This window comes from Penicillium chrysogenum, assembly GCF_028827035.1.
Source record: "Penicillium chrysogenum strain IBT 35668 chromosome Unknown utg000001l_segment0_segment0, whole genome shotgun sequence".
In the NCBI taxonomy this organism is placed as follows: Eukaryota; Fungi; Ascomycota; class Eurotiomycetes; order Eurotiales; family Aspergillaceae; genus Penicillium; species Penicillium chrysogenum.
The window spans coordinates 4,871,474-4,896,257 of record NW_026622749.1 but is presented as its reverse complement, the minus strand read 5'-3'; the positions used below and the strand labels follow the sequence as shown (position 1 = coordinate 4,896,257).

At 49.6% G+C, this 24,784-nt stretch overlaps 11 protein-coding genes across 11 annotated transcripts; 6 read left to right on the top strand and 5 right to left on the bottom strand.

Moving 5' to 3' along the window:
• Positions 1 to 114: 114 nt before the first annotated feature.
• Positions 115 to 306, top strand: N7489_001938 (uncharacterized protein; the record flags this gene model as incomplete). The annotated part of the gene is made up of 1 exon (XM_056707693.1): positions 115 to 306. The coding sequence occupies one exon, from the start codon at positions 115 to 117 to the stop codon at positions 304 to 306; it is 192 nt and encodes a 63-aa protein (XP_056571995.1).
• A 1,900-nt stretch (positions 307 to 2,206) lies between these two features.
• On the bottom strand, positions 2,207 to 5,238 carry N7489_001937 (DEAD/DEAH box helicase; the record flags this gene model as incomplete). The annotated part of the gene is made up of 4 exons (XM_056707692.1): positions 2,207 to 3,176; positions 3,234 to 4,594; positions 4,649 to 4,836; positions 4,911 to 5,238. The coding sequence occupies 4 exons, from the start codon at positions 5,236 to 5,238 to the stop codon at positions 2,207 to 2,209; spliced, it is 2,847 nt and encodes a 948-aa protein (XP_056571994.1).
• Positions 5,239 to 5,879: 641 nt separating this feature from the next.
• N7489_001936 (uncharacterized protein) lies at positions 5,880 to 8,000 on the top strand (the record flags this gene model as incomplete). Its single annotated transcript, XM_056707691.1, has 1 exon — positions 5,880 to 8,000. One exon carries the CDS (start codon positions 5,880 to 5,882, stop codon positions 7,998 to 8,000), a length of 2,121 nt encoding a protein of 706 aa, XP_056571993.1.
• A 203-nt stretch (positions 8,001 to 8,203) lies between these two features.
• Positions 8,204 to 9,709, bottom strand: N7489_001935 (uncharacterized protein; the record flags this gene model as incomplete). Its single annotated transcript, XM_056707690.1, has 1 exon — positions 8,204 to 9,709. The coding sequence occupies one exon, from the start codon at positions 9,707 to 9,709 to the stop codon at positions 8,204 to 8,206; it is 1,506 nt and encodes a 501-aa protein (XP_056571992.1).
• A 777-nt stretch (positions 9,710 to 10,486) lies between these two features.
• Positions 10,487 to 11,287, top strand: N7489_001934 (HpcH/HpaI aldolase family protein; the record flags this gene model as incomplete). Its single annotated transcript, XM_056707689.1, has 1 exon — positions 10,487 to 11,287. The coding sequence occupies one exon, from the start codon at positions 10,487 to 10,489 to the stop codon at positions 11,285 to 11,287; it is 801 nt and encodes a 266-aa protein (XP_056571991.1).
• Positions 11,288 to 11,803: 516 nt separating this feature from the next.
• N7489_001933 (RidA family protein) lies at positions 11,804 to 12,296 on the bottom strand (the record flags this gene model as incomplete). The annotated part of the gene is made up of 3 exons (XM_056707688.1): positions 11,804 to 12,028; positions 12,095 to 12,168; positions 12,245 to 12,296. The coding sequence occupies 3 exons, from the start codon at positions 12,294 to 12,296 to the stop codon at positions 11,804 to 11,806; spliced, it is 351 nt and encodes a 116-aa protein (XP_056571990.1).
• An 834-nt stretch (positions 12,297 to 13,130) lies between these two features.
• N7489_001932 (uncharacterized protein) lies at positions 13,131 to 14,526 on the top strand (the record flags this gene model as incomplete). The annotated part of the gene is made up of 4 exons (XM_056707687.1): positions 13,131 to 13,376; positions 13,441 to 13,566; positions 13,634 to 14,222; positions 14,282 to 14,526. The coding sequence occupies 4 exons, from the start codon at positions 13,131 to 13,133 to the stop codon at positions 14,524 to 14,526; spliced, it is 1,206 nt and encodes a 401-aa protein (XP_056571989.1).
• Positions 14,527 to 15,066: 540 nt separating this feature from the next.
• Positions 15,067 to 15,968, bottom strand: N7489_001931 (SDR family NAD(P)-dependent oxidoreductase; the record flags this gene model as incomplete). The annotated part of the gene is made up of 3 exons (XM_056707686.1): positions 15,067 to 15,338; positions 15,416 to 15,846; positions 15,913 to 15,968. The coding sequence occupies 3 exons, from the start codon at positions 15,966 to 15,968 to the stop codon at positions 15,067 to 15,069; spliced, it is 759 nt and encodes a 252-aa protein (XP_056571988.1).
• A 658-nt stretch (positions 15,969 to 16,626) lies between these two features.
• Positions 16,627 to 18,213, top strand: N7489_001930 (wax synthase family protein; the record flags this gene model as incomplete). The annotated part of the gene is made up of 1 exon (XM_056707685.1): positions 16,627 to 18,213. One exon carries the CDS (start codon positions 16,627 to 16,629, stop codon positions 18,211 to 18,213), a length of 1,587 nt encoding a protein of 528 aa, XP_056571987.1.
• A 113-nt stretch (positions 18,214 to 18,326) lies between these two features.
• N7489_001929 (RIX1/PELP1 family protein) lies at positions 18,327 to 20,701 on the bottom strand (the record flags this gene model as incomplete). The annotated part of the gene is made up of 2 exons (XM_056707684.1): positions 18,327 to 20,309; positions 20,369 to 20,701. 2 exons carry the CDS (start codon positions 20,699 to 20,701, stop codon positions 18,327 to 18,329), a joined length of 2,316 nt encoding a protein of 771 aa, XP_056571986.1.
• A 298-nt stretch (positions 20,702 to 20,999) lies between these two features.
• On the top strand, positions 21,000 to 24,700 carry N7489_001928 (uncharacterized protein; the record flags this gene model as incomplete). Its single annotated transcript, XM_056707683.1, has 5 exons — positions 21,000 to 21,005; positions 21,108 to 21,231; positions 21,285 to 21,611; positions 21,671 to 22,287; positions 22,343 to 24,700. 5 exons carry the CDS (start codon positions 21,000 to 21,002, stop codon positions 24,698 to 24,700), a joined length of 3,432 nt encoding a protein of 1,143 aa, XP_056571985.1.
• Between the last annotated feature and the right edge of the window lie 84 nt (positions 24,701 to 24,784).

Here is a 24,784-nt window from a genome sequence, read left to right as displayed (position 1 = left end):
CGAGCAACGTCTCGGTGTGGCGAGACCTGGGCGCGCCAGCAGGCTGACTAAGGAACGGCGAAACTGCCCACCTGCAGTGATCTATGGATGGTTCCTTTAAAGATTGACTCCAAAATGGTCCAAGTGACCATAATTTGCTTTTCCGGTGATCTTCAGAGCATTCTATCTCGAGACGAGGAGTCCGACCCAGCCTCAGTCCCCGCATTCTTAGCTCTGGGGGTGATGCCACGCTTCTCATTGGCCCGGGATGTGCCGCAGCGACGCGAGGAACGAGCTCGTTGGAAGCAACTCTTGGCGACCCTATAGAAATTCCTGGGTGCTGCTTAATTGAAACCAGGGTGGCATATCCAATGGCATTCCTTTAGCTTCTAATACGACTTTCCAAGATTATTTGTTAGTATCACAAAAGCCTGGTTTCATATAAAGGTGGCAGACATGATTGAGAAGACAGCGTGTTTGGATCTGAGCCAAACACGATAGGAGAGCCTCTACCCACTGGAGGGAATGAATGGGTGAAAATCACTGGCTACTTTACAAGATTCAGAAAGCGGAGATCTACTTGAGAGACAGGGAGCCATACTGAATGACTTATTAGGAAATAGGCATAGTCGTCTACAACATTTGTACATGTATTAACTACCATTAGTAGTAAGTTTCCAAATTTGACATATCCAATGAGGTAACTGAGTTGATCTGGTCTACCTACCTACCTATGTACCTATGTACCTACATAGGTACGTATCGAAATTAATCACGTACGTGGGTGGTGCCTTCCCTTTTTGTCAAGACCCGTCCCCCACCCCCAGTTCCTTCCTGTCCTTCAGCCACTGGAAAAGTATAAATACCCCCTCCCCCCAGATTTTCTCTTCTTCTTTCTTTCTTTCTTTCTCCTCCACATCTCTTCTTTTTTTCCCCTTCCACCCCTACCACCCCCGCCTCCTCCCGCTCCAGAATCGTTTCTGTTGTCCAGTGAAGGATACCCTGAGGGCACTGATGCATCTTTGCTAGGGTCTAGTTAAGGCTGTGTGATACGAAGTACGTGGAGCGTGTGTCTACTATAACCTCTCATGGAAACCTAAGATTTCTCTAAGAACCTAACGGAGCTCTTGGGAAACCCTTAGGAATCTCTGAGTAACTCTATTAGGCCCTGGGCTTCACCTCTGGCGGAAACACACCGCACTTTTCTAGGCTCTCCATTGACCAATATCAGGAGATCGATCTGAAGTGCCATCACTCCTTTCTTTTTTCTACCGTCCATCCCTCCTTTTTCTTTTTTTTTCTCTCTTCCATCTGTCCTCACGCCCCCCGGCGCCCCCTGTCTCTCGGCAGGTGACTGTCCACTTCAGCTCCAGAATCATATCTCCGACATATCGTTTCTGTTGTCCAGTGAAGGATACCCTGAGGGCACTGATAGATCTTTGCTAGGGTCTAGTTAAGCCTGTGTGACACGAAGTACGTGGAGCGTGTGTCTACTATAACCTCTCAGGGAAACCTAAGATTTCTCTAAGAACCTAACGGAGCTCTTGGGAAACCCTTAGGAATCTCTGAGTAACTATATTAGGCCCTGGGCTTCACCTCTGGCGGAAACACACCGCACTTTTCTAGGCTCTCCATTGACTAATATCAGGAGATCGATCTGAAGTGTCACTTAGGTACGTCTCTTCTCTCTTTATTGTCTATTTGTGTCTTTGTTACTTACCTAGGTACCTTCCCCCTCCCCTCCCCTTTCCCTTCCCCCTCCCCTGATCCTACCCAGTTGCACGGGTCCTGTGTGCAACACCTGGACAAGACTTGCACCTTTACGCGGTGTTCAGGATAAGTAGCCTTTATGGTGAAACCAAGCAAGTTCTTAGCTAGTACTGAAATATAACTTGATATTACGCTTCAATATGCTTTTGTAAATGCTTCCTTCTATAGCCGCACTGGTAGTTTGACTTGCACTCTGTAAACAACCTTGGCGTATAACTTCACCTCTACGGATACAGACTATACTTTTTCTGGGGGTTCTGCTCTCTGCTCTCCTTCAAAACAACGTTTGGAGCCTTTCCACGGAGCTCTTTGCTGCCTGAAGAACTTCTTTCTAATGATACTTTGTTTCTTCAAGGCTCCTGCTTGTTCGACTTTCATTGTTGTCACTTATGTCAACGACTAACTAGGTATCAAAGAGATGCAGCCGCCATCTGACCTCTAGTACCCCACCGGACCTCTATTGCAAAAGAGCCTCAAGATCGGCAACACGAGTACCTCTATCCTCAGCTTTCTTCTTCGCTGTCTCCCGGAAAGCAGCAAGCATAAGCCTCCTCTTACGCTCTTGAATCGCCAACACCCGCTCCTCGATACTATCCTCCATAACCAGTCTCCAGACCGTCGTCTCCCGCTTCTGCCCAAGCCGATACACCCGGTCGACAGCCTGATCCTCGATAGCAGGCGCCCACCAGCTGTCGCACAGGATAACCTGGTTCGCTGCAACAAGATTGAGACCAACACTGCATACGCTCAGGCTTGCAAGGAGAATGGTACACTGAGTGTCGCTGGAGAATGAGTTGATGGAGTTGTCGCGTTTCACAGACTGCATCTTGCCATCTACGCGGGCAAACTTGACCCCACGCTGCTGAAGGTGTGGCTCAATGAGATCCAGAAATGAGGTCCATTGGCTGAAAACGACGGTCTTGGTGCCTGGTGCTTGGCCCTGAGCAGTCAGGATCTTGACCAGGGTCTCGATCTTGCTGCTTGGACTGTTGGGGTCAGCCTCAATGGTGTCGGTGTCTTCACCCAATTCCACAGCTGGGGAGACAAGGGTGCTTGTTTCGTTGATATCTGCGCGGCAGAGCGGACACTTGTGCTGGCGTTCGATAACCTGCTCGATGCAGCCCCGGCAATAGGAGTGGGCACAGGCGGTTATGACGGGTTGGTCAAGGTTGTCGAGGCAGATGGCACACATTTCTTGGCTTTCTATCTGGAGCTGCAGCATCTCTTGGAGAGCACGCACGTTCTCAGGTGTCAGAGGTACTACCTTGTGTTCCTCCAGCACGCCCATGAGTTTGTCAATGCGATTCTTGCAGAGCGCCCAGTGATTGCAGACTTGACGAAGACGGAGAAGAACCTCGAGGAGGTGAGAGTACTTGGTCTTGCCATCTTTGTCCTTGAAGTCGAGAAGAGCACCTTGGGCTTCAGTCCTATGATTGTTATTAGCAAACGTGTTTCCACTGTGTGGGTGATCAATCGATACATACTGGAAAGCACTGTACTTCTCCCTTTCATGGGCGTTGAACTTGATTCGAATGACACGAGATGTCATCTCCGGTAGCTTCAAATTGATGAAGCCCATATCCTTCCTACGCCGCAAGCAGATGGTCCCCATGAGAGCCTCAAGAAGGAGTCGAGCCTCGGGCTCTCCTGAAGTCAAGGGTCGAATCAAGACACTGTTGAAGATCCCCAGATCTTCCAAGCCGCCGGAAAGCTTCAGGAAACGAACTTGCGCATACAAGTCCTTCAGAGTGTTGATAATGGGGGTTCCGGTCAGAGTCCAGCGGGAGTCGGCACGCAAACCACAAGCTGCGAGGGAAGCCTTGGAACTGGGATTGCGGATGATATGGCCTTCGTCGAGTACGACACGACGCCAGTGCAGCGAAAAGATGCCCTTAACAGGCGCCTTATTGGCATTGGGATTGAAATCCAGGGCCAGGGCTCCATAGCTAGTGATCACAACGTCATACTTGGCCAAGTTCCCAGCTTCCTTCTTACCAGAGCCGTGATAGATCAACACACTCGGGGCGGTCTCCTTGTGGGCATGGTCCTGGATCTGATTTCTCCAGTTGCTCATGACACCGACAGGGGCAATGATCAAAGTGGTCTTAGAGGAGCCTGCATTGAGAGGCTTCGCATTTGCAAGAATCAAAGAGATGACTTGGATTGTCTTGCCCAAGCCCATGTCATCGGCGAGAATGCCACCGCTGGCAAGGGCTGGCTCCGCTGCCGTGGCATAATTTGTCGCGACATTGAGGAATTCGTTGTTTTCCCGTTTCCACAACTGCACGATATCACCGGAGCCCCTTTCAGGAAGGCTTGGCGATTCTTGCTTGATCATCCAAGCTAGTCCTTGGCGCTGATACGGAAGCAACTGGGTGGAAAGGCCCGCTGGAGTATCGACCATTGGCATATTGACCATGTCAGGCTCTTTCTGTCCGAACGTTTCCACAACCTGGCCAATATCTCGGGGATTGAAGGTGGAGCTCTGGCTCAGGAGTTCCTCCAAGCTCTCATTTTGCTCGCCACCAAGTCCCGTTGGGGTCGAGAGGTTCGCATACTCTGAGTTCTGGTTGGCTTGCCATTGTGACGCAGCTTTGCCAAGAGCTATGGCGCGAGCTTTCTTTGCGGCCTCCTTCTGCTGTTTCTCAGCTGCTTTCTCTGCCTTGCGCTCCTCACGTTCCAACTCGTTCAGTTGGCGAACAGGAAGCCTGTCATTCTGCATTCGTTGCTTCAGATTGGATCGTTTGGTAGGATCGCGCGTACCAAACAGCTTCAAATCAACCGGACACACATAAGCGCCAATCACGCCAGTCAATGTGCCTTCAATAATGAGATCGCGAGCGTCCTTTGATAACCAGCGTCAGCAATGTCTCGGAGCAATATGATCGGGGAATCTTACGATGTATGACGCCAGCTTGGCTGCCATTTGTCGCGGAATGTGGCCGATTTGGGCGCCCATAACATTATCAACTCTAATAGCATTGCTATCATATTTATTATGGGCATCCCGATTAATGATGACCCGTTCTCCTGGGTTAGCTCGGCCCCTGTAAAAGCGTACACCTACGATATTTGTAGAAACAATACCTATTTGGTTTTATTTAGCATAATTTCTAGAGAATACGTCGGTACGAACCGACATTATTAAAAAGGGGGCATACCATAGAGGATGGAGCTTGTTAGAGAGGTTTCATCCACTTCCTGAGATCCTTGAACCACATTGAGCGCTTCTTCATCCTCTTCGTCGGCGCCAAATACTTGCGACAACTGATTCAGTGGAATGAAGTCGACGGCCTCGCCAAATCTCTGGCCTGGGCTAGTATCCTGGTCCAGGGGAATGTAGTCGACAGACTCGCCGAATCTTTGGCCTGACCTGGCCTTTTCGGTGTCCAAAGTCGAATCTGTGCGACTGGATTTTGGCACAGGCCCAGACCGCGCGTACAAGTCATCTCCGGTGGAAGCGACATCAGACTTGCGTTTTCCTGCCATGTTTCTCCAGCTTCATCCAACGTAGTTGGTGCAAGCTTCGGCAATGATGCAGATAGGGGTATTGTGGACTGATGGCGAAGTGATAATGTACCTGGGTCCCTAGGCTGTTCCTCAACAGTATCACCTCAATTTACAAGTTTCAGTAGCAAAGGACGACAATGAACAGATAACAAATTGTTACTTCAGGGCTGTCACATTACGCCATATAATCGCCAATTAGGCTTAGCGCCCGACGCGTCAAGCCACGGCTACACGTGACCGATAAGAAGCCCGCTAGTCACGTGGCACAAGACACGCGGAAGATAAGCTGATAACTCGCGGGCCGCTAAATGGACGCTCAGTGCGGAGTACACGGCGAGAGCCCCACGGGGTACCCTCCCAAGGTTAGTGTCGATATAACTAGCACGATAACGAGCTGATCACGGAACTCAAGGATTTATCAAAAATATTCATGGGTATTCCAAGGCCTCGCAATATACCATCTCATACATACACTTGTTGCCGGTCTGGATATAAGCTCTTGTGCGGAGCAATCCCGAGATTTGCGTGGGGTATGCCCGTTCCCCGGATTTTATCCGTCCGAAGGTTGTTCCCACTGATGCATTGACAGTCACCTTTCCCTACGTCTTTCGTTACAAATCATGTCAGTTCCGCAGGCCAGGGCGATGCCGTCCTATCAGCCATTCCAATGTCTCGTCTGCCAGAGTCGATTTACTCGACATGAGAACCTCAAACGACATTCAACGCTACATTCCCGCTCTCAGGACGAAGCGTCGCTCCCCTGCGATTTTTGCCACGCTACCTTCTCCCGTCCCGACTTGCGCAATCGTCACATGAAGAGGAAACACCCAGAGCACGAGCAGCACCGAAGTACCAAGAGGACACGACGCCAAACAGCACCCAGACAAGATAGGCTGCATTCTTCTGCATCGCCGTCAGTAGTCTCACCTGTAGGAAGTCCTGGTGGTTTTCCTTCTCCCGGAACCCTGCGTTTAAGTCCAGGAAATGAGAGGAGCTTCAGCAGTGATGCGGTCTGGCGCCCAGTGGTGCAGTATCAGCTGCAACAGCAGCAGCAGTTTGACCGTGCCCATCCCCCGGAAATTCCAAATATTGCTACGCCAAGGACTGGGATAGCCGATACACAACCGACAAAGGACTCGTTACAACGGCAATTGACAACCAGCGATTCTGTTCTCATCAATCAGATTGTCCAGGACGCTACAGATCTAGAGCGGAACTTCCTATTAGGGGCATCCTCTCTGAGGCACACCAGCCACCTTGACAACCAAATACATCCGATCCTCGCCCCACAAGCCGAGCCGGTTGATACAAGTCTAGCCGACTACAATTTCTGTCATCCCATTTTGGATAGTTTGTCGCCAAATGACATCCCCCAACTCCAAGACGATTGGGCCCCGACTGCCTTACAAATCTCACGAGGCTGCAATATATTTTTCGCCTCAGTCTCTCACTTCCTCCCCTTTCTCCATCCTTCGACTTTTGATGCAACACAAGCTGCTCCTCATTTGGTGCTCAGTATGCTTTGCCTAGCCTATCAATATGGTGAGGACCCAGAATGTGGGGACCAAGAAGGCTCAGGCCAAAGCTTTTCTATACGTTGTTTTCATAAGGCTCGAGCTCTCCTTGCTTTTGAAGAAGAGATGTCCGATGCTTCAACAATGATCACCACTCTGGTCCAATCATACTTGCTCCTTCAAATATGTGCCATGATGTACCTTTGTGGCGATAATTCAGCATGCGGTCTCAAGATGCATTCGCACATGATCTCTCTGGCTCGCGCTGGCCGAATGACACAACCGATGACTGTTGAATCTGGCGCGACCGCAGATTTGGAGTCATTATGGCGGGAATTTGTCAAGGCTGAGTCGCACAAACGGACCCTTTTTGCAGTGCATCAGATCGACGCGCTCTGGTACCAATTCCTCTCCATTCCTCGCTCAATCTCACACCTTGAAATTAAGCATGATATGCCCTGTCCAGAAGACCAATGGTCATCATCCTCTGCTGCCGAATGGGCCCATCGACAACTTGTTGCAAGAAATACCGGCCCCGCGGTCACATACACCGATGCTGTTCGGCGCTTCCTCTCCTCTGATGAGGACATCGTATCCCTTCCAGCATTTGATCCATACGGCGCAGTTAACATTGCACAATTTCTGATCTCTAGTGCCCGGGAAATCTCAGGATGGTCTACCATGACGGGAATGCTCAGTATGGAACGATTCGGCGCATTAAGAGCATCCCTCATCGCACTTAACCCGTTCATCTGCCCTAGCAACCACCACACAGCGCAAACAAATCATGCGACTTCATGTGCTGCGACTTGGGAGACTGCCATGATCGAGCTGCAGATGTGGTCACCATCTCATACCGGCGGGATTGTGGAAGGAAGTATAGATGCCGTTCTCAGTCATTCAACATACCTAGAACCGTCGCAGTTCCTGTGTGATATCAACACGGCAAAAGATATACGGCCACATGTCAACTGGTTCCTACGATATCTCAATGAGACGCTCGTACTGGACTTCGAAGCCCCATGGGTTACTTTGTATGCGTATAAAGCTTTTTTGATTGCCTGGCAGCTAATGCATGTTGGTGTGCCTGGCGCAATGAACACAGTGGGCGTCCATGATGCTAATATGGAGGGAGCCCTGATGTGGGCGAGAAAGGTATTTCAGCGAAGGCAGAAATGGCAGCTTGGGAAACTCATCTTGTCATGCTTGGATGAGTTAAACAAATGAACCACTTCCTATCCTCTTAGAAATTCATGAATATGTGTCTTGTGTTATTTTATTTTGCAGGTTTGGAGAGGTCCAGTCATTTTCAACTAGTTATGCTCCATTGTTATATTCATTTACTACATAAGCTAGAATATACCATTCATGTGGCACGAACTCATATGGATCCCAGCAATAGAAGAGTAATATAATACAAAACAACGTAGTCAGTACATCTCGTAGCGCCAGTTGAGCTGTACCATTTCCTCTGTGACACCACCCTTGATCACCTTGGCTATTTCCAAGGGGTCGCCCGAGTCCAGACGTCTGTTCTCGCGCAGGACGAGCCATCGGTATACAGTAATGATGAATCCAAAGAGAATCGCAGCACCCATAAGCGTGCCAAATGCAGCATAGAAATGGGGCTCTCCGAAGTATAGGTAAGAGGTCCAGATGTTGGATGTACCACCGATTGCGTTAACCAATGCCGAAGCGGCCGCTCGCTTCGAGATGGGTCGTGCAAGGTGCAGGTTGATGGTCTTGTAGAGGAGAAGCTGAGGACCCACGGAGGCGAAGGGTAGAATCATCATGGAAAAGTAGCGGGCACCAACGTTTGTACTCGCAATGGGAATGATGTACATCGGGATCGAGATAGCGATACAAAGGAGGATGATTGGGTAGACGGTATTCTTTCGGTCGGAGTAGAACATGAGACCGTAGTAGACGATACCGGCAAGGACATAGGGAGGTGCCGTGAGAAGCAAGCTGAGGGTGCGGGAGAAGTTGAGCGAACCCACGAGGGTGGGAAAGTAATTGGCGATGGAGCCCTGAGTTTGGGATAGCATGTTGCAAAGGATGAGCAACACGAGCTTTGGGTCTGAAAGGGCTTTGGAAAACCCTTTCAATGCGCTCTCGTCCTCTGTGCCCTCTGCAGCACCAGCTTCAGACTCGATACGCCACACGGCGCAGTCGCGTTCAAGCTGGGAGAGGATGCGGCTGTTGTGGGGGAATTCTGGCATGATGCAGGCGCATATGATGCCAATTCCGACAGTGGCACTGCCCTCAATGATAAACAGCCACTGCCAGCCGCGGATGCCGTGATGCCCATCAAGTTGTAGGATAGCTGCGGCGAAAAGCCCGCCGAAAGCATTACCGACTTGCTGGGCGATATATAGCCCGGCAATACGCTTCCCTAGCTCCCTCTTTGTGTACCAGGCAGAGAGGTAATAGATGGCTCCGGGGAAGAAAACAGCTTCGGCAGCTCCGAGAATGGCTCGAACAGCGAGGAGTTGACCATATGTCGTGACCGCCGCTGTACAAGCCGAGATACAGCCCCAGAGCACCACAGCACCACATATATACATGCCTGGTCGGGAGACCTTTGTAATGATGAGGTTGCTGGGAATTTGGAAGGGTAGATAGCCGACAAAGAGAATGGAAATAGCCGTGGCGAATTGTTCATTCGACATGTTTAAGTCTTCCATGATGCCCTGAAGTTTAGCGGCTGCCAAATTTTGGCGATCGATGTAGTTGAGAATATACAGGATGCCAATGGTTGGAAGGACGAACAAGTCAACCTTGCGGACGATCTTCTTGTCGAGATTGTTCAAGTCATCGTCGCTGAGTGTGCGAAGGGATTCTGGCAAGCGGTTGTAGGCATCGACTTGTCCTTCTGTCGACGAGACATTGTCTTCCTTCAGGACAGACACTTTCTTATCCATAGGGGAGGACATGGGGGCTCAGGGTGGAGGTAGTGCTTCTGCTGATTGCGAAGACCACACCAAGTATATACGATGGAGTATGTTGCACAGGGAGTGTTGCAGGTTGCAGGCTGTGCTTCCTAGATAATACTTGAGCTCCCCCTATATAACTCAACCCAGTCGCTGCCTTTGACCTCCTTTTCAAAGAATTTCGAGGCATTGATTGGTCGAGATTGGTCGAGATTCAGTCATTCGTAGTTGATAAGAGAGACGAGTAGATAGCCCTCAAGATAGGCGTACGAAGGGGCGCCTCAACAGTTATCTGTCCAATTGTAATCAATTAGCCTGGATGTAGAGTTTGGTTGAAATCTGGGGTGCATTGAGCTAGGCTTGGGAGGAGCTCTCGCATGTCGGTAAGAAGTTCTGGGGAGGGAGGTGCAGGTGGGCTCCACTCTCGGGCCCGATGTCGTTTTAGCGGCCATGGAGACAAATCCCACATTTATGGGAATCGGCCCCTACGATATCCGAAAATGTCAGGAGGGCCGCTAATCCGAATTGTATCTAGGCAATAAGCCACCCCACTAGCGTGCCCTAACTACATGCAAGAGCTCATGTTTACCATCTTAAAGCTCCTCATTTTATTCAACTTGATTCATCTTCAGTCTAGAATGAGGGGTCTGTCTCATGAAACGTAATTCAATAACAATATTTAAACTGGCTTCTTATCGACATCTGTCCTCTCCGTCTCACTCTCAAGCCCCCAACAACTATAAATTATTGCGTCTATTTTCTAATACCTCTACCATTACAATGGCCTACCCTACCGCTCTCACAACCTCAATTGATAACTCTCGATTGAGGCTTCTCAACAAGATCAAGGCCGGCGAGTTTCCGCTCATGACCTTCATGGCCATCCCCTCCGTCCGCCAGGCCCAAATCGTTGCATTGACCGGTGTCGACGGTATCATTATTGACTGCGAGCACGGTCACATTGGTGACGATGCCATGCATAACTCTGTCGCTGCCATCTCCGCCCTCGGCGTCTCCCCGGTCATCCGCATCCGTGGCCCTGCCCACGATATCCTCAAGCGGGCCCTCGATACCGGTGCCCATGGTATTATGGTTCCCCAGATCAACAATGCTGAAGAGGCAGAACAAATCGTCGCTTCTTCCAAGTTCCCTCCCCAGGGTGTGCGAGGCCAGGGCTCGGCTTTCCCCGCAATCGGCCACGGCCTCACAACTCCCGAGTATATGAAGTCCGCCAACGAGACCATCATCACCATGATTCAAATAGAGACCCGTGCCGGAGTCGAGAACGTCGATGCTATCTGCGCTGTGCCAGGCGTGGACCTTGTCTTCATTGGCCCCAACGATCTTTCCCAGTCTCTGCTTGGATACACACCTGCTCGCGGCGATGAGCCTGAATTTATTTCTGCTGTTGACAAGATTATTGCTGCTGCGCGTAAACATGGGAAGTGGGCTGGTCGTATGGTCAACAATGGTACGGCGGCTAAAGAGGCTCGGGAGCGGTATGATACCGTCGCCATTACTGGTGACACCAAGGCCATTCAAAACTGGTACATGGCAGAGTTTGATATTGCTCGTTCATGAGAGGACGATTGCGTGGTATCTTATGATAGACATTCATATATAAATTTTAAATAGACAAATAGGGATTCCATGCATTTGTGCTCAATTAAATGTAACTTCAATTTCGGAGAACCTCCGATCCAACTCCATGTCTTGGCTCGATATGGGAAAGTAAGAGACACTAGTCCTTTTCATCCCCCCAAAGCAGATTCTCTTACTTTAGACGAGCTGGCCGAAATGGAGGGGAAACATGACAATACGCATTGCTCAAGAAAATCATCGCCCTATCTGTTCACCTGGTTTATCTAATGAACAGAAGCTTAGGTGGGCACACAATACATAACTTGGGGTGGATTTGACTCCTATAGAATATTGGCGCTGGGTTAAAATAGTAACTAACTATATCCCAGTTTGGTCTACTTCACAATCACATAGTATATTGGTTACCCGGATCTAGGTACCTAATATGGAAGCTTGATATCTTACAAATAGTTTCGATTGTCGTCTATATTCTAGCCATTTCCATGACATCATAACTTATGCTTGCGCAATACACTCAATTTCAATGACGGTACCATCTCCAGGGGCAACCGCTTGAAGACATGAGCGCGATGGCATGGGCTGTGGGAGGAAATCGATGTAGGCTTCGTTCATAGCGGCGAAATCCTTCATGTCAGCGAGGTAGACATTGTACTTGACGACTTGCTCAAGGGAAGAACCGGAAAGCTCCAGGACCTCCTTCAGGTTCTGCAGAACGATCCTCTATGTAAAAGCAACAAAGGGTCAGCCATTGCCTTAGGCGATAACTGCTTGTGCAATTGAACTTACAGTAGCCTGCTTAATCTCTCCCGTGGCAGTTTGGCCTGCACAAAAGACGAGTCCAGGGACTTTGACAGCTGGGCCTAAATCGGATTGTTTAGTAATTTTTCATATTTACCCCTCAACAGAATGCAAGGTGTCTTGCGTGCAGATACTCACAGTTATGAGGCTTGGTAGGGAACTTCTCGCTCGAGATGAGTTGACGGGACATCTTAGTTAATACTTTTGAAGGGTATTGGAGCTCCTTGTGGTGCAGTTTCAATAGTGTCTCAGGGAATTTGAATTTATGCAGAAGTACTAGGCAATAAGCTTGTTTAAATTCCTCAAGCCACCCCTCGTTCCTTTCTATCCGAGGCATCTTGCCAATCAAGAAGAGGAGCAATTCTCATTATCGTACGGAGGAGCAGTCTTTCCTGGTACTAGCTGATTCGATATCCCTCTTCCAGTATGGCGGGAGGAGTGGGAGGAGTGAGAAACGGGAGGAGCACGTTAGCTCGGTAGAGAATTGCGGCCATGTTCCTCGAAATATCTATCAGTGCGTAAATCCCCGCCTAGTAATCAATATTATCCATGTGGCCACAATCACGGTTTGTCTGCGCCTCTGACCCTTGGCAATGGGGTGTAAATCCTTTCCCAACCTGGGTCTAGCGCCAACCTTATAGTCTATGTTTAAGGTTTACCTAGTTAGGAAACACTATGGATGCGCTAAGGCAGAGGAGCCCCCAAGTTTCAGTTTATGATAACAAACAATGAGCTGAAATATCGGGGGAAATGGGAAGATGCAACAGGGAGCATCCAACATGACGATTATCACGCCCAAAATTGCTGGCGGATGTCGATAACCCTCCTGCGCTCATCTCATTCAATCCAACTGAATGAAGCATGCCAGACTTACCTCCCCGGATATCGGATACACAGATAAGGTTTTATATCTCATCATCAGATTGGTATAAAAATATAGAACTCGATCAGATTCAATCTTCCATGTATTGTCTTCAGCATCTATCACAACATTGAACATTCTTTGCACATATACCATATCACCATGCCACGTTCAGCTCCCTTCAATCCTCCTGCGGCTGACCTGCCTGGCAAACCCTTTGTCCCAACATGGGTGCCCCCGCCAGTTACCCAGCAAAAGGAGAACTTTGCTGAGCTTAGTTCCATTGATCTTTCTTTGATGGACTCGGACGACCCTGCCGTTGGCGAGAAACTTGTCCAGCAGGTTAAAGTTGCCATTCGTGATGATGGATTTCTTTTCCTCGAAAACTACGGAGTCTCCCTAGAACAGGTAAGTCTTGGCTCTCGGGAAACTTCGAAGACCAACGTCGCTAACAACGTATCCATTACAATAGCTCCACCGCCAATTCTCTCTTGCACAGTATCTATACCAAAATATTAGCGAAGAGGACAAGAAGCGTCTTCTGTTCGATCCTGAAACGGGTGTTTGGTCAGGCTACAAACACCCTTACGGATTCAAGGTAAGCGAGTCTCCTTCATGCATCGAGAAAACCCGCCACTGTACTTACTCTTCATTTTTGTGATTAGCGCGAGCGTGGACCCGAAGACGGTATTGAGCAGTTCAACTGGTACCGACCGGACTGGAACGATATCACCCGTGTGCCCACATGCCTCCACCCCTTTATGGATGAGATCGAAGAGTTCGCCAACTATCTGACCAAGTCCGTCAACCGTCGCCTGCTGACTCTGTTCTCCCGCGTCCTCGAGTTACCCGACGACTATCTCTGGAACAACGTTCAGTCACACGGTTGTCCAACTGGCGAGGGCTACTTCCGCCATGCACTTTTCCGTCCCGTCCAGAAGAAGACTGAAGAGGCATCCAAGGGCCTGCGTATGCACGGTCACACCGACTTTGGTCTGACAACATTGCTCTTCTCCGTCCCAATCTCGTGTCTCCAGATCTGGGGCCGGGATGAAAAGTGGTACTACGTACCCTACAAACCCGGTGCGCTTGTCATCAACATCGGTGACACCCTGGAGATTGTTTCTGGCGGCCATTTTAAGGCTACTCGTCACCGTGTTTACAAGCCTCCTGTCGATCAATTGCAGCAGGAGCGTCTCTCGCTGGTGCTCTTCAACAGTTCTGTTGGTGATTTGCGCATGGGTCCTGCAACAGGTTAGTAGATTGAGGTCAAAGCAAATGGGCAAGGACCACGCTAACGTCATCTTTTGTAGATTCTCCTCTTATTCAAAGAGTGGGCTGCGTTGAGGAACAGGGTGTCTACAAGGAGTTCAAGAATCTCACATCCCAAGGGAAGCTTGTGCCTACCAACCGCCAATGGCGCGAAATACAGATCGCTACCGCTACGGATCCTACGGATCAAGAACGCAACAGAGTCGGTGCTGACCAGGTCATCATTGATGGCAAGATTATGCACCAACGCGAGTACATGGGCGTCAAGGTTGTTCTGCCTGTTTAAACTAAGATGCAGGTAATGACTGGAAGGCTCTGTTGCTTTGATTTAATTACCCCTAGCCTTTCTGGATGATTTATGCGCACAGATTGTACGCAAGATTCAGATATATGTAGCGTTTCAATTTGATAGCTCGTTAGGTACATTCATACATTTTACGTAGTATTGAATGCGCAACTGACCACCCAGACGTATAGCGACGGTGGACTCCTGTCACTCAATATCACCAAATCACATCATAAAATACTAAGCATCCCTAGCCACTGCAGTATTTTTATATTAGAAGTTTAAATGGACCAACCAATTACTATCACGGCTTCTCCCCCCCCATCCCTATAGGGACATGGCATCTGTGCCTCATCTCACCTTGTGATTTGTCCCAGTCTTCGAAAGTAGTATTTCTGAAACAAAATCTCCAACCGCTGCATCTCGTGAACACCAAAGAACTGCGTAAAACAATAGTTTTATTTTTTTCCGGCATAGAAGATATCAACACCGCTGTTGAGGTCCAAGGTTGTGTAAATACATTGTCCTTAATTGTAGAAACTATTTCAACCCTCCAGCTAGGAGAAGACTCTGGCCCGTCATGTACCCAGTCTTCGCTAGCATAGTAACGACGTTAGCTGTTTCTTCTGGAGTTCCTAGCCGCTTTAAGGGGATACCCTCTACCACTTCGGGGAATGCCGCAGCAGAGGAAAGCATGCCTGTATCACCGATCATAGCTGGGGCGACGTCGTTGACGCTAATGTTGTGCTCTGCTAGGCGGGTTGAGAGGTTCTTCATCATACCCGTAAGACCACCCTTGGAGGCTGCGTAGTCTAGAATGGAAGATTGAATCAGAAATTGCCTTCAACAAATACAAGGATAATTGACGGAGGGTAGTGGCTTGACTTACGACAACCGTTAATTCCTCCGCCATGAGCGGCGATGGAGGACATGAAGATGATCCGTCCCCACTTCTGCGCCTTCATGTGCTCTACCACGCCTTTGACAAGAATGAATCCAGCGCGCAAGTTGATGTTCATAGTGTGATCAAACTCCTCGAGCGAGATATTCGACAAATCAGGAATTCGCTTGCCATATCCAGCATTTGATATAAGAATGTCTGGCCGTTGACCATGCTCGAAATCAATTTGTTGGAACATAGTCTCGATTTCATCGCTTGACCCAACATCAACCTGGTGGATTGAAATGCGAAGCTTCTGCGTGGCATTCTTGGAGTGTATATCTGCGACAATTTTGTTCAAGGATGTCAAATTGGTCGAGTATGTCAAAGCGAGATGAACTCCATGTTGTGCAAGTTGCTGTGCGCAAGCTGCTCCGATTCTAAAACCAGAGAATTGACGCAAATCAGCCTCATGTCCTTGTATAAACGGCCAATATCATGCCTACCCTCCCGATGCGCCGGTGATCACGGCTAATCTACCTCGAATGTCGTTAAATGCCATTTTTACGGATATAAGAAGCCCAAGTATACTGACCCGGCAAGAAGATTAAAGACGGCGTTGAAGAAGATATTAAACAAACATGGGACCCCAATATTACCCTATCGGCGTTACCAGCCGTCGAAAACTTTCCTGTTGGTCAGGCTGCAGGCCGTCTATTGCCACGAGTAGTACGGAGTATACTCCATGGAATAAGAAAAGTCCAGATGCCCAGGTGGGCAGAGTGGGTTTGTCAATGAAGGAGCTCCTCCCAACGCTTTTATGAGCCCTAAAAATAGATATATGTAGAACCAACCTCGAAACCTCGTTATCTATCTAAAGTATTGGTCCTAATCCACGTCGACTTTCCAAGTTCTTTGAGGAGATAAGTCGTATGTATGGTGGGTGTACAATATAGGACTTATTGCGGCCTAAGGCATTAGACGTAATTACTTTAAGGCACGTGATGATATATTTCCTTTTTCTTAACGAACGTCACCTATATTTTCATGTTATATACTGCCCAACATACATCCAATAAACTTCAGTCCATCCGCGACGGCCACTAAAGGGTATTTGTCTGTGGAAAGTGTTTATTTACTCAAATACCCAGTCGGTGAATTTTTAGCGCATCCCCAGGTACTTTCGTACTACCGAGGCATTACAGTGGCCTGTGTCCCACATGGCCGATCCCCGCTATGGCTCCTACACGGAACTAGCCAAGGACTATGAGAGGCGACTAGATAGCCTACTAGAACAGGGGATCTTTAAGCCAGTTTTCCTATATCATGTTGTCATCATCAACATTTTACCTTTGATAGGTCTGGTCATTCCTCGCAGCAGGGGCGGACAATTTGTTCGAAAGGGCCTTTTCATCCTCTGCATTGCAATTGCAATTGAAAATTTACAAAACCGACGGGCAGTTATCGGAGGAAATGGCTATATGCTTGGCCTGATGACAGCGTGGTGGTTAGTATGGAATGCCACGTTGTTTGTGTTTACAGACCTTGAACATGATTTCAAGCGCATTGAACGGAAGCCCGTGGACATCAAGTCTCAAAATGGCGCCGAGATTGAAACTAGTACTGTCAGAAAGTCGCTCGACCCGAACGATCGAACGTGCACACAACGGGACAGCAACCTTTTTGTTTGGCGGTCATATCCCGAAAAGTTTTGGCATCGTCTTGAGTGGTCCGCTGGGCTACTATTCAACCTGAGGGGGCCAGAATGGAACTGGCGAGCTTCGCATCTGGGTCCTCTTCCACGACCAATCCACAAGCAATTGCATTCAGGATTCATGGGCAGAATCAACGCACATGACCCCTCCACATATCCTAGCGGCAAACACCGCCTGCAGGCTGCATTTCGCAAGTTCTTCATATCTTACCTTGTGTTGGACGCCTTGAAAGTCATGATCCTGATGCCAGATCCCTACTTTCGGGGCTTCATTTCAGCTGATTCACTGTCACCATTTCCATTTTTCTACTTCACAAGCATCACATTGCCTCCTACTGTAGCCCAGCTCTGTCATCTTTTATACAGTGCCATAAGCGTGTACGTTGCTCTTGAGTTCGTGACATCACTCAATCCGATATTCTTCCTGGGGCTATCTCTGGCATTCCCCAACGGGGCTAAGAACCTGACCGCCGCACCGTTGGGTGCTTCATGGCTGTATTCCGATGCATTCGGCCCATTCTTCACTCCGGTCCTTGATGAAGGGTTGGCGGGCTGCTGGGGTCGTTGGTGGCACCAAATTTTCCGGTACGGATTCGTAGCTTCAGCACGCTGGATCTTATCCGTGCTTCCGGCCGGCTTGGCTTCCCATCTGCAAGTCCGTCGTGTCACTTACGTGATGGTGGCTTTCTGTCTTAGCGGCTTTGTGCATGCCTGTGGAAGCCACACTCAGATTGAAGATACATCCCCCATCTCTGGGCCATTCCTATTTTTCGCTTTGCAGGGTGCTGCAATTATAGCAGAGCAGTTTTTCAAGACATCGGTTCTGCCAAAGTTGCCTTTTGCTCGTACTCCTAGATGGCTGAGACGAACAGCAAACTTTATGTTTGTATTCTGTTGGTTGATGTTTTCAGGTGGCCTCATCGCGGATGACTTTGCGAAGGGTGGCCTATGGTTGATGGAGCCTATTCCAATTAGTCCACTTCGCGCATTGGGATTTGGGCTACAGGGCCAAGGTTGGTGGTGCTGGAATGAGCCCTGGTTCCGATACTGGAGTGATGGTACATACTGGGGGAGCGGCATACGGGTGTTATAGAATTGATACATATAGAATTTTAGATTAGTTTCAAGATCCTTGAAGTCATTTCATGTGCATGGAATAAATTACATGATCGATTCAAGCTGTTATAAGGCCTATAATTACATCGTCTACCCTTCCATTGTGACATCGTCATCCTCTTCATCAGTGTCAGACTCGATATTCAACGTGGGCAATTCATCATCGCTATCCTCAACAGCCTCCTGTGGAGCCTGGGAGGTCACGGTCGTAGATGTAGTTGGCACATGCGTCGAAAGCTTTGGGGCCTCGGTCTTGGTAATTGCAGGGGCTGGCTGAGAGAAAGGCTGCTGGCTCGAGGTGGTTGGGATGATTTCGTCGAATCGCGCCTTCTTAGTTTGGACATCCTGCTTCTGCGGTGTTGACTCCTCGGCTGTGGATTCCTCGGTGAAGGTTCGCTTGTGGAAAGTAGGTACCGGAATTGCAGCCTTCGAATGGTCTGCCTTCGGGACTTGCAGGGGCACCGATACAGGTTGCTTCAGGAATTCGGCAGTCTTTGGGGCGGCGTTATATGAATCATCGGCCATGTCCTCGTCTTCTACTTCTTCGTCTTCATCGACATAGGCGTCAAGCTCGGGCGCAGTCATCAGGACAGGCATCCTAGGACGAACCAGAGCCTCCACCTCCACCTGATCAGCATAAGGCCTAGTCAAGAATGGAATGATACTCGAGCCAGCTCCACGGCCCTTGACTGCCGGAACAGGGTTTAGTACGCTAGCAAACATCGCATCCTTGTCAGACGTCAAAATAATTGAGCGGTCCATTTCGGCCCTGATGGAGGGCGGAACAAGCTCCGCGGGGATAGAAACGAACACTGCCTGCAAAAGCCCAGATGCATTTTGCTGAACGTCCAAAAATGGAGAGGCCGCTTGTGTCTGGCGAGATTTCTGAAGATCAGGGTTTAAAAAGGCGTCCGCATTGGCTGTCCCTTGTCCGCCCTTTGACTTTGATTTAGAGTCAGAGCCCGAATTTGCCGTGGAGCTGGAATCACCAGCCGGCGGCAATATATCATTGCAGCAGGAGCGTAGAACGTCCGTCAGAGACAGCACGCTCTGTTTCGTTATCGCAGGTCCGTTCACCGGCACCAGAGAACGAAGCAGACCATAGACTGCCGAACGCAGGTCTCTATTAAACCTTTCGCCCTTGAAAGTCCACACAGCCTGCTCTAGAATAGTCTGGGTTACTGCGGTTGCACTGGTTGCCAATGTACTGACAACGTTGGAAAGCAAGCCCATGCATGCAATGTGAATGCGAGGCAGCTCCATCCAAAGTGCCTCTCGCTCGTCACGGCTGATTTCCTGGTTGAATTGAATACCAGATTGAGATGACGCCGCGCCATTGGGCGGAACAGTGACAGAAGTAAGTCGGGAGGTTAGATCAAGGATAGAGCCAATGGGAAGGGCAACTGCAGCTGCGGATGGCGTCGAGATGAAACCAGAAAGAATCTGCAAAAGTGCAATCAACCTATCGACTCCCGAGTGCAATCCGCTCCAGCCTGGAAGTCCAAGACCATCTGAGCTCCCATCACCCATTTCTTGGCTATAGTTTGGCCGTGTGTGCATCAGAGTCGCATCGACAGACTCCCACTGCTCTACAACGGCTCGAAAAACGTGGTCTACGGTTCGGTGAATGGACAAAATGGTAGACTTGCAATCATCTTTCCATCCGGAACCCGCTTGATCCTTGGGTGCGCACTTGTGGAGAGAGACAAGCAGCTGCTCGGCTGCTTCGATCACATTCCCCGGGAAATACGCAGGCGAAGAAGAGCCAATTACTTCGGCAAGAAGAGTTCGAAGCTGGGCACCAAACGGACGGAAGATGGTAATATGTCTTGGGATCAATTCCAACAGGGCGTGCAGGACAATTTCCATGAAAGGAGTGTTGGGCTTCGGCTTTCTAATTGAGCCCGAGGAAGTCTTCGTGATGGTAGAGACCAAATTCAAGGCGGCAGTAATGAATCCCGGAAGCTGCGGGGTTGTTATTTCACGGACAAGTGTTGGGTACTGGTATGTGAGGTGGAAAATACGAGTTAGTGTGATAATACACATCTTTCTCGTGGAGATTGGATCGGGTTTCTAAAAACGCATAAGTCAATGGTGCCAACATAGATAACGGGGTCCAAATTAGTCCATACAGCGAGGATGCTGATCAAGCTGCGGACAATAGGCTCATAGCCGCGCAAGATTTCCCATTGACCGGCTTCGACTGTAGCTTTCACTAAAATAACGGCGGTCCATCTTCCCTCAACACTGCGGTCCTGCAACAGACTCGCCAGTCTAGTCTTCAGTTTGTGGATCTGAACAGCATTATCGGAGTCGGATTTTCCAGATTTCTGAGTTTGAGGGGTAGAGAGCAGCTCAGCGCAATCGGTCAATGAAGTCGCAAGGAACGAAGCTATCGAGGGTAATTGCTCGACCGGAGTGGTTGTCAGGCGATGCGTGATGGCGCGCAAAGTAGTGGAGGACATAGCGATTGGAACAGGCCCGGATAACAGGAGCTCACTCGAAAAACCAGTCCAATTGCTAGGAAAAATGAGTGCAGACTTTTGAAAAGGTTGAAGTCTTATCGATAACTTTTTTTTTCCATCAAAAAGCTCGGACCAACGTCAGCTGTCGGTATTCCAAGGTTAAATTACCGTCACGTACGTAATCGCTCTCCACCCCTGGACGATCGTCAGGCCTCAATGTTCACACTCGCGACCTCGGGATGTTGGCGAAGCTTGGTTGATCTTCTCCCTTTTATATCATTCACAACTCTCCTGAACCATGGCTGTAAGTATCCTCTTGTGTCTTGTTCAACGTCTGCTAGTCTATATTTTTTTTCTTCTAAGTCATTGATACCACCCAGTATTTATGTTGACACGTGCGAACCAGGGAGGCAATGCCGAGAAGGGACAGGCCTATATCGCGGCCTTGGACCAGGCGCGGAGTCAGGGCAAATGGGATGAAATCCCCGAATTGATCCGAAAAGTCACAAAACACGCACCGCAAAAGACTTGTACGCCAACAGCCCCTAGTCTATTGATCTCAGCCTAACGGAACTGTCTCTAGGCCTAATACAGACCGCAACAGCGGAATCGCGTGTGGTTGCTTATCTTCAACAAAAGTCCTCCGGCGACTCATCTTCTTCCTCGCCAAGTCTTGTCGAGCTGATTCCGGCCCTGTTGATGACAATCGAGAATAATGACGGATCACCACAAGAGTTATTGCAAGCGCAGGTCTGTCTGGGGTGGGTACATTGGGCTTTGAATGAACCTGGACTTTCGGCAGCGCGTCTTCCTAAGGATTTTGCGGCAACACTCGATAGCTTGGCCAGTGGAGGCGAGCAACCTACTTCGTGGACCGAGGTCTGTTTAGTGAAGGGATGCTACATCAAGGGTATGTTTACTTTGTTTACTTCCGGGTGTAGCCAGTTTTAGATCTGACAGCAAAAACAGCAACTGCACAATCCACCGCTGCGGACACCAATGAGGCGCTGGAGACGTTTGCATCTTTAATTCCGTGGCTAAGCGGCGGCAAATTAGCTTCAATCACCACCCCGCAATTCCTGAACTGGTCCGAGTCACTTATGGGCAATGGTGCCCTTTTGGCCAGTGCCGAAGCAACCAAACATACACCCTATTCGAATCCTAGACATGCGGAGATTGCCTTGCAATTGTTCAGGTTGTGGGCGGCTCATCCTGCCGTGAGGCAGGGGGTCTCGGCTAACAACCCATCGAATGGGGATTCCTTCGGGCCGGCTCCCCGAGCATTAGTATGGACTGCTTATTACAGGTTTCTCACAGCGGTTCTACAGAGCGGGCTTACATACACAGGCCCCAATGATGGACCGGACCGCCCGCAACTTTGCAGTGAATTGCGCCGCGTAGAGACTATCTACGAACGCAATCTTCTCTCTGAAGTCATGTTTCCTACGGCCAGTTCGCAGAACTCGCAGGTCGAGGAATGGGTGGAGCAGGTGATCAGTAACTGGCAAGTCTTGTGTGGGCCTGAGTGGCAGGATTCAGACCTTGGCGAAGGAGGCCAAAATGCGGTTGGTCGTAATGTTTTAGAGGTGAGTCCAACAACAGATGTCATCAAATCGCATGTACTAAAACTTGTTGTTCTAGATTCTGTACCGGGCAGCGGCAAAGACCTATCACTCTCATTTGATACTCCGACGTCTCTTCCACGTCCATTCTGCCTTGGCAGACTTCGACCTTGCTGTCAAGGCCCTCGATTCCTACATCGAGATTGTCACTGCAGCCAAAGAAAGGGCAGAGAAATCTGCTGAGTCCGGGGAGTTAGAAAAGGATGAAATATTGCTGCAGACGCTCTCTGAAGGAGTCACATTATTGGGCTGTCTTGGCTCGTTCGAAGAAGCAGAGAAAGCCCGAGACCTGACTGAAATGATAAGAGAGTATATTGAGAAGAACAATGCACCCCCCACAAACGGTCAGGTCAATGGCAATTATACTAACTTGCCAAACATCCCTCCCTCTGTGCTGGCCTCCTCCTACCGAGCCATCGGTGTTGGACTTGCCTGTTGGGCAAGCTGGACCCCTGTGAACGAATCACGCGATGAAATTAGAGCTGATGCGATTCACTATCTCGAAAAGAGTCTTGCTCCAGAATTGGGAAATAGCTCAAACTATTCCTCACTTTATACTCTAGGCCTTGTCTTGGCCGAGAACAGAGATTTGGACACTGCAATTGACTATGTCAAGTCAGCTCTGACGCCAAGCAGCTCGTCTACTGCGGTTTCAGATGATCTCTCCAAAGAGCGTGACTTGGTATCTCTGTGGCATCTACTTGCGCTGCTGCTGAGTGCGAAGCAAGAGTTCGAGATCGCTGGGCGTTCATGTGAGGCTGCATTCGAGCAGTTTCCCCGGGAACTATTCTCGAAAGGTCATCGCGAACGGCGTTCATCGAGGCATTCCCAAAACCCCAACCAGCGCCCGCTTGTCACAAGATTGCAAGGTAGAGAAAAAGAGCGCATCGTCCAAACTCGCATTACACAGCTTGCGTTTATCGAGCTTCTGGAAGGGCCCGAAGCTGCTGTCAACCACAGCACACAGTTATTGAGTCTTTTTGGCACTCTTTTCCAGGACCTGGACCTCGAGGCTGGGGAGACTAAAGCCAAGGCAGATCACCTAATACCACCAAAGAGCTCTGCCGGAACTACCAAGAGCTTCCGTGGAAGCATTTTCGGCCGAAACAGAACGACTCAGCTACCAGATCGTAGTAATGGTTCTGATGCCATCATTCCACCCACCCCAGCTATTCCCAATGGTCATATGACGGATGCCCCGTCAATCCAAGTCACGGATGAAGATCCCCACAGCCGTCAGGGAAGACCGCCAACAATCGGGAGGGCAGACTCCAAAAAATTGAAAAAGCGAAGTTCAAGCTTTCATAAAAACGAGAGGCCGCGTGTTGAAGAGCCCCCGCTTCCTAATGGTGGTGAAACGTCCGCAGAAATGGTCGGCATTGCATTTTCTGGCAACACAACACCAGAGTCCACGATCCAACCTACCAAAGGCAAACAAGCACTGCCGGTGATGGCACACAACATGGACTATAAACAAGTACTTTCCCCTGCCGGTCACGAGGAACAACCACCTAAGCAGGATATCCGGCTCCCAACCTCTCACCGTTTCGACTCCCCCACAAGCGCCGTCACGAAGTTTTCTCTAGTTCAATCCCAGAAGCACGCCTTAGGCCTTCTCATCAAAATCTGGCTCGTTATCGCTGGTCTTTATCGCCGAGCGGCTCTGTTTGACGATGCCCGCGAAGCTTGCGAAGAAGCTTCAAAACAAGCTGCGCGAGTGGAAGCACTTGTCGCATCGCATGAATCCTCGGCTCGGTCTTTTAGCAAGCGCGGCTGGGGTGCTTCAAAAAGCTCCGAGGAGCTCTGGGCTGATGTATACGCTGAACAAGGTCTCCTATCTCAGGCTCGATCGAGCCCCCATCAAGCCATCAGGCACTTTGAGGAAGCGCTGCTGCGCTATCAGGACCACCCAACGGCGACTATTGGACTGGCCAATCTTCTCTTGGACATTTGGGACCAGAAATTGGCCCCAGAGCCATCGAACGTCGACGTGGATCTTAACGTCTCACGGCTATCATTGCTGTCAGAGACTCCTAATCCCAAGTCCGCGAAGGCTATCTCGACCGACGATCTTAAGGTATCAAGCGAGACCGAGAATGCGGGTCCGGAAGAGGCTCCTCTATCTGCACATGATGTCGAGCCTAAGCAACTGCATCGTCTCGCCGCCCGCGATCGCGCGTATGGGCTTCTCTCCGCGTTAACAAAGCTCGGGAGCTCATGGGACAACTCCGAGGCATGGTATGCGTTGTCGAGAGCATATGAGGCTGGTGAGCAGGTCGAAAAGCTGAAAGAAGTGCTTTGGTGGTGCATCGAACTGGAGGATCGGCGGCCAATCCGGCACTGGTCCAATGTCGGCTCCGGTGTCTATGTTCTTTAATAAAGGCAAAAAAATCCTGTGTCTTCTTGTATCTACTTCATTTGCCCCCGCCTCTAGGAACGGGAATTTTCTTTTTGTCGACGA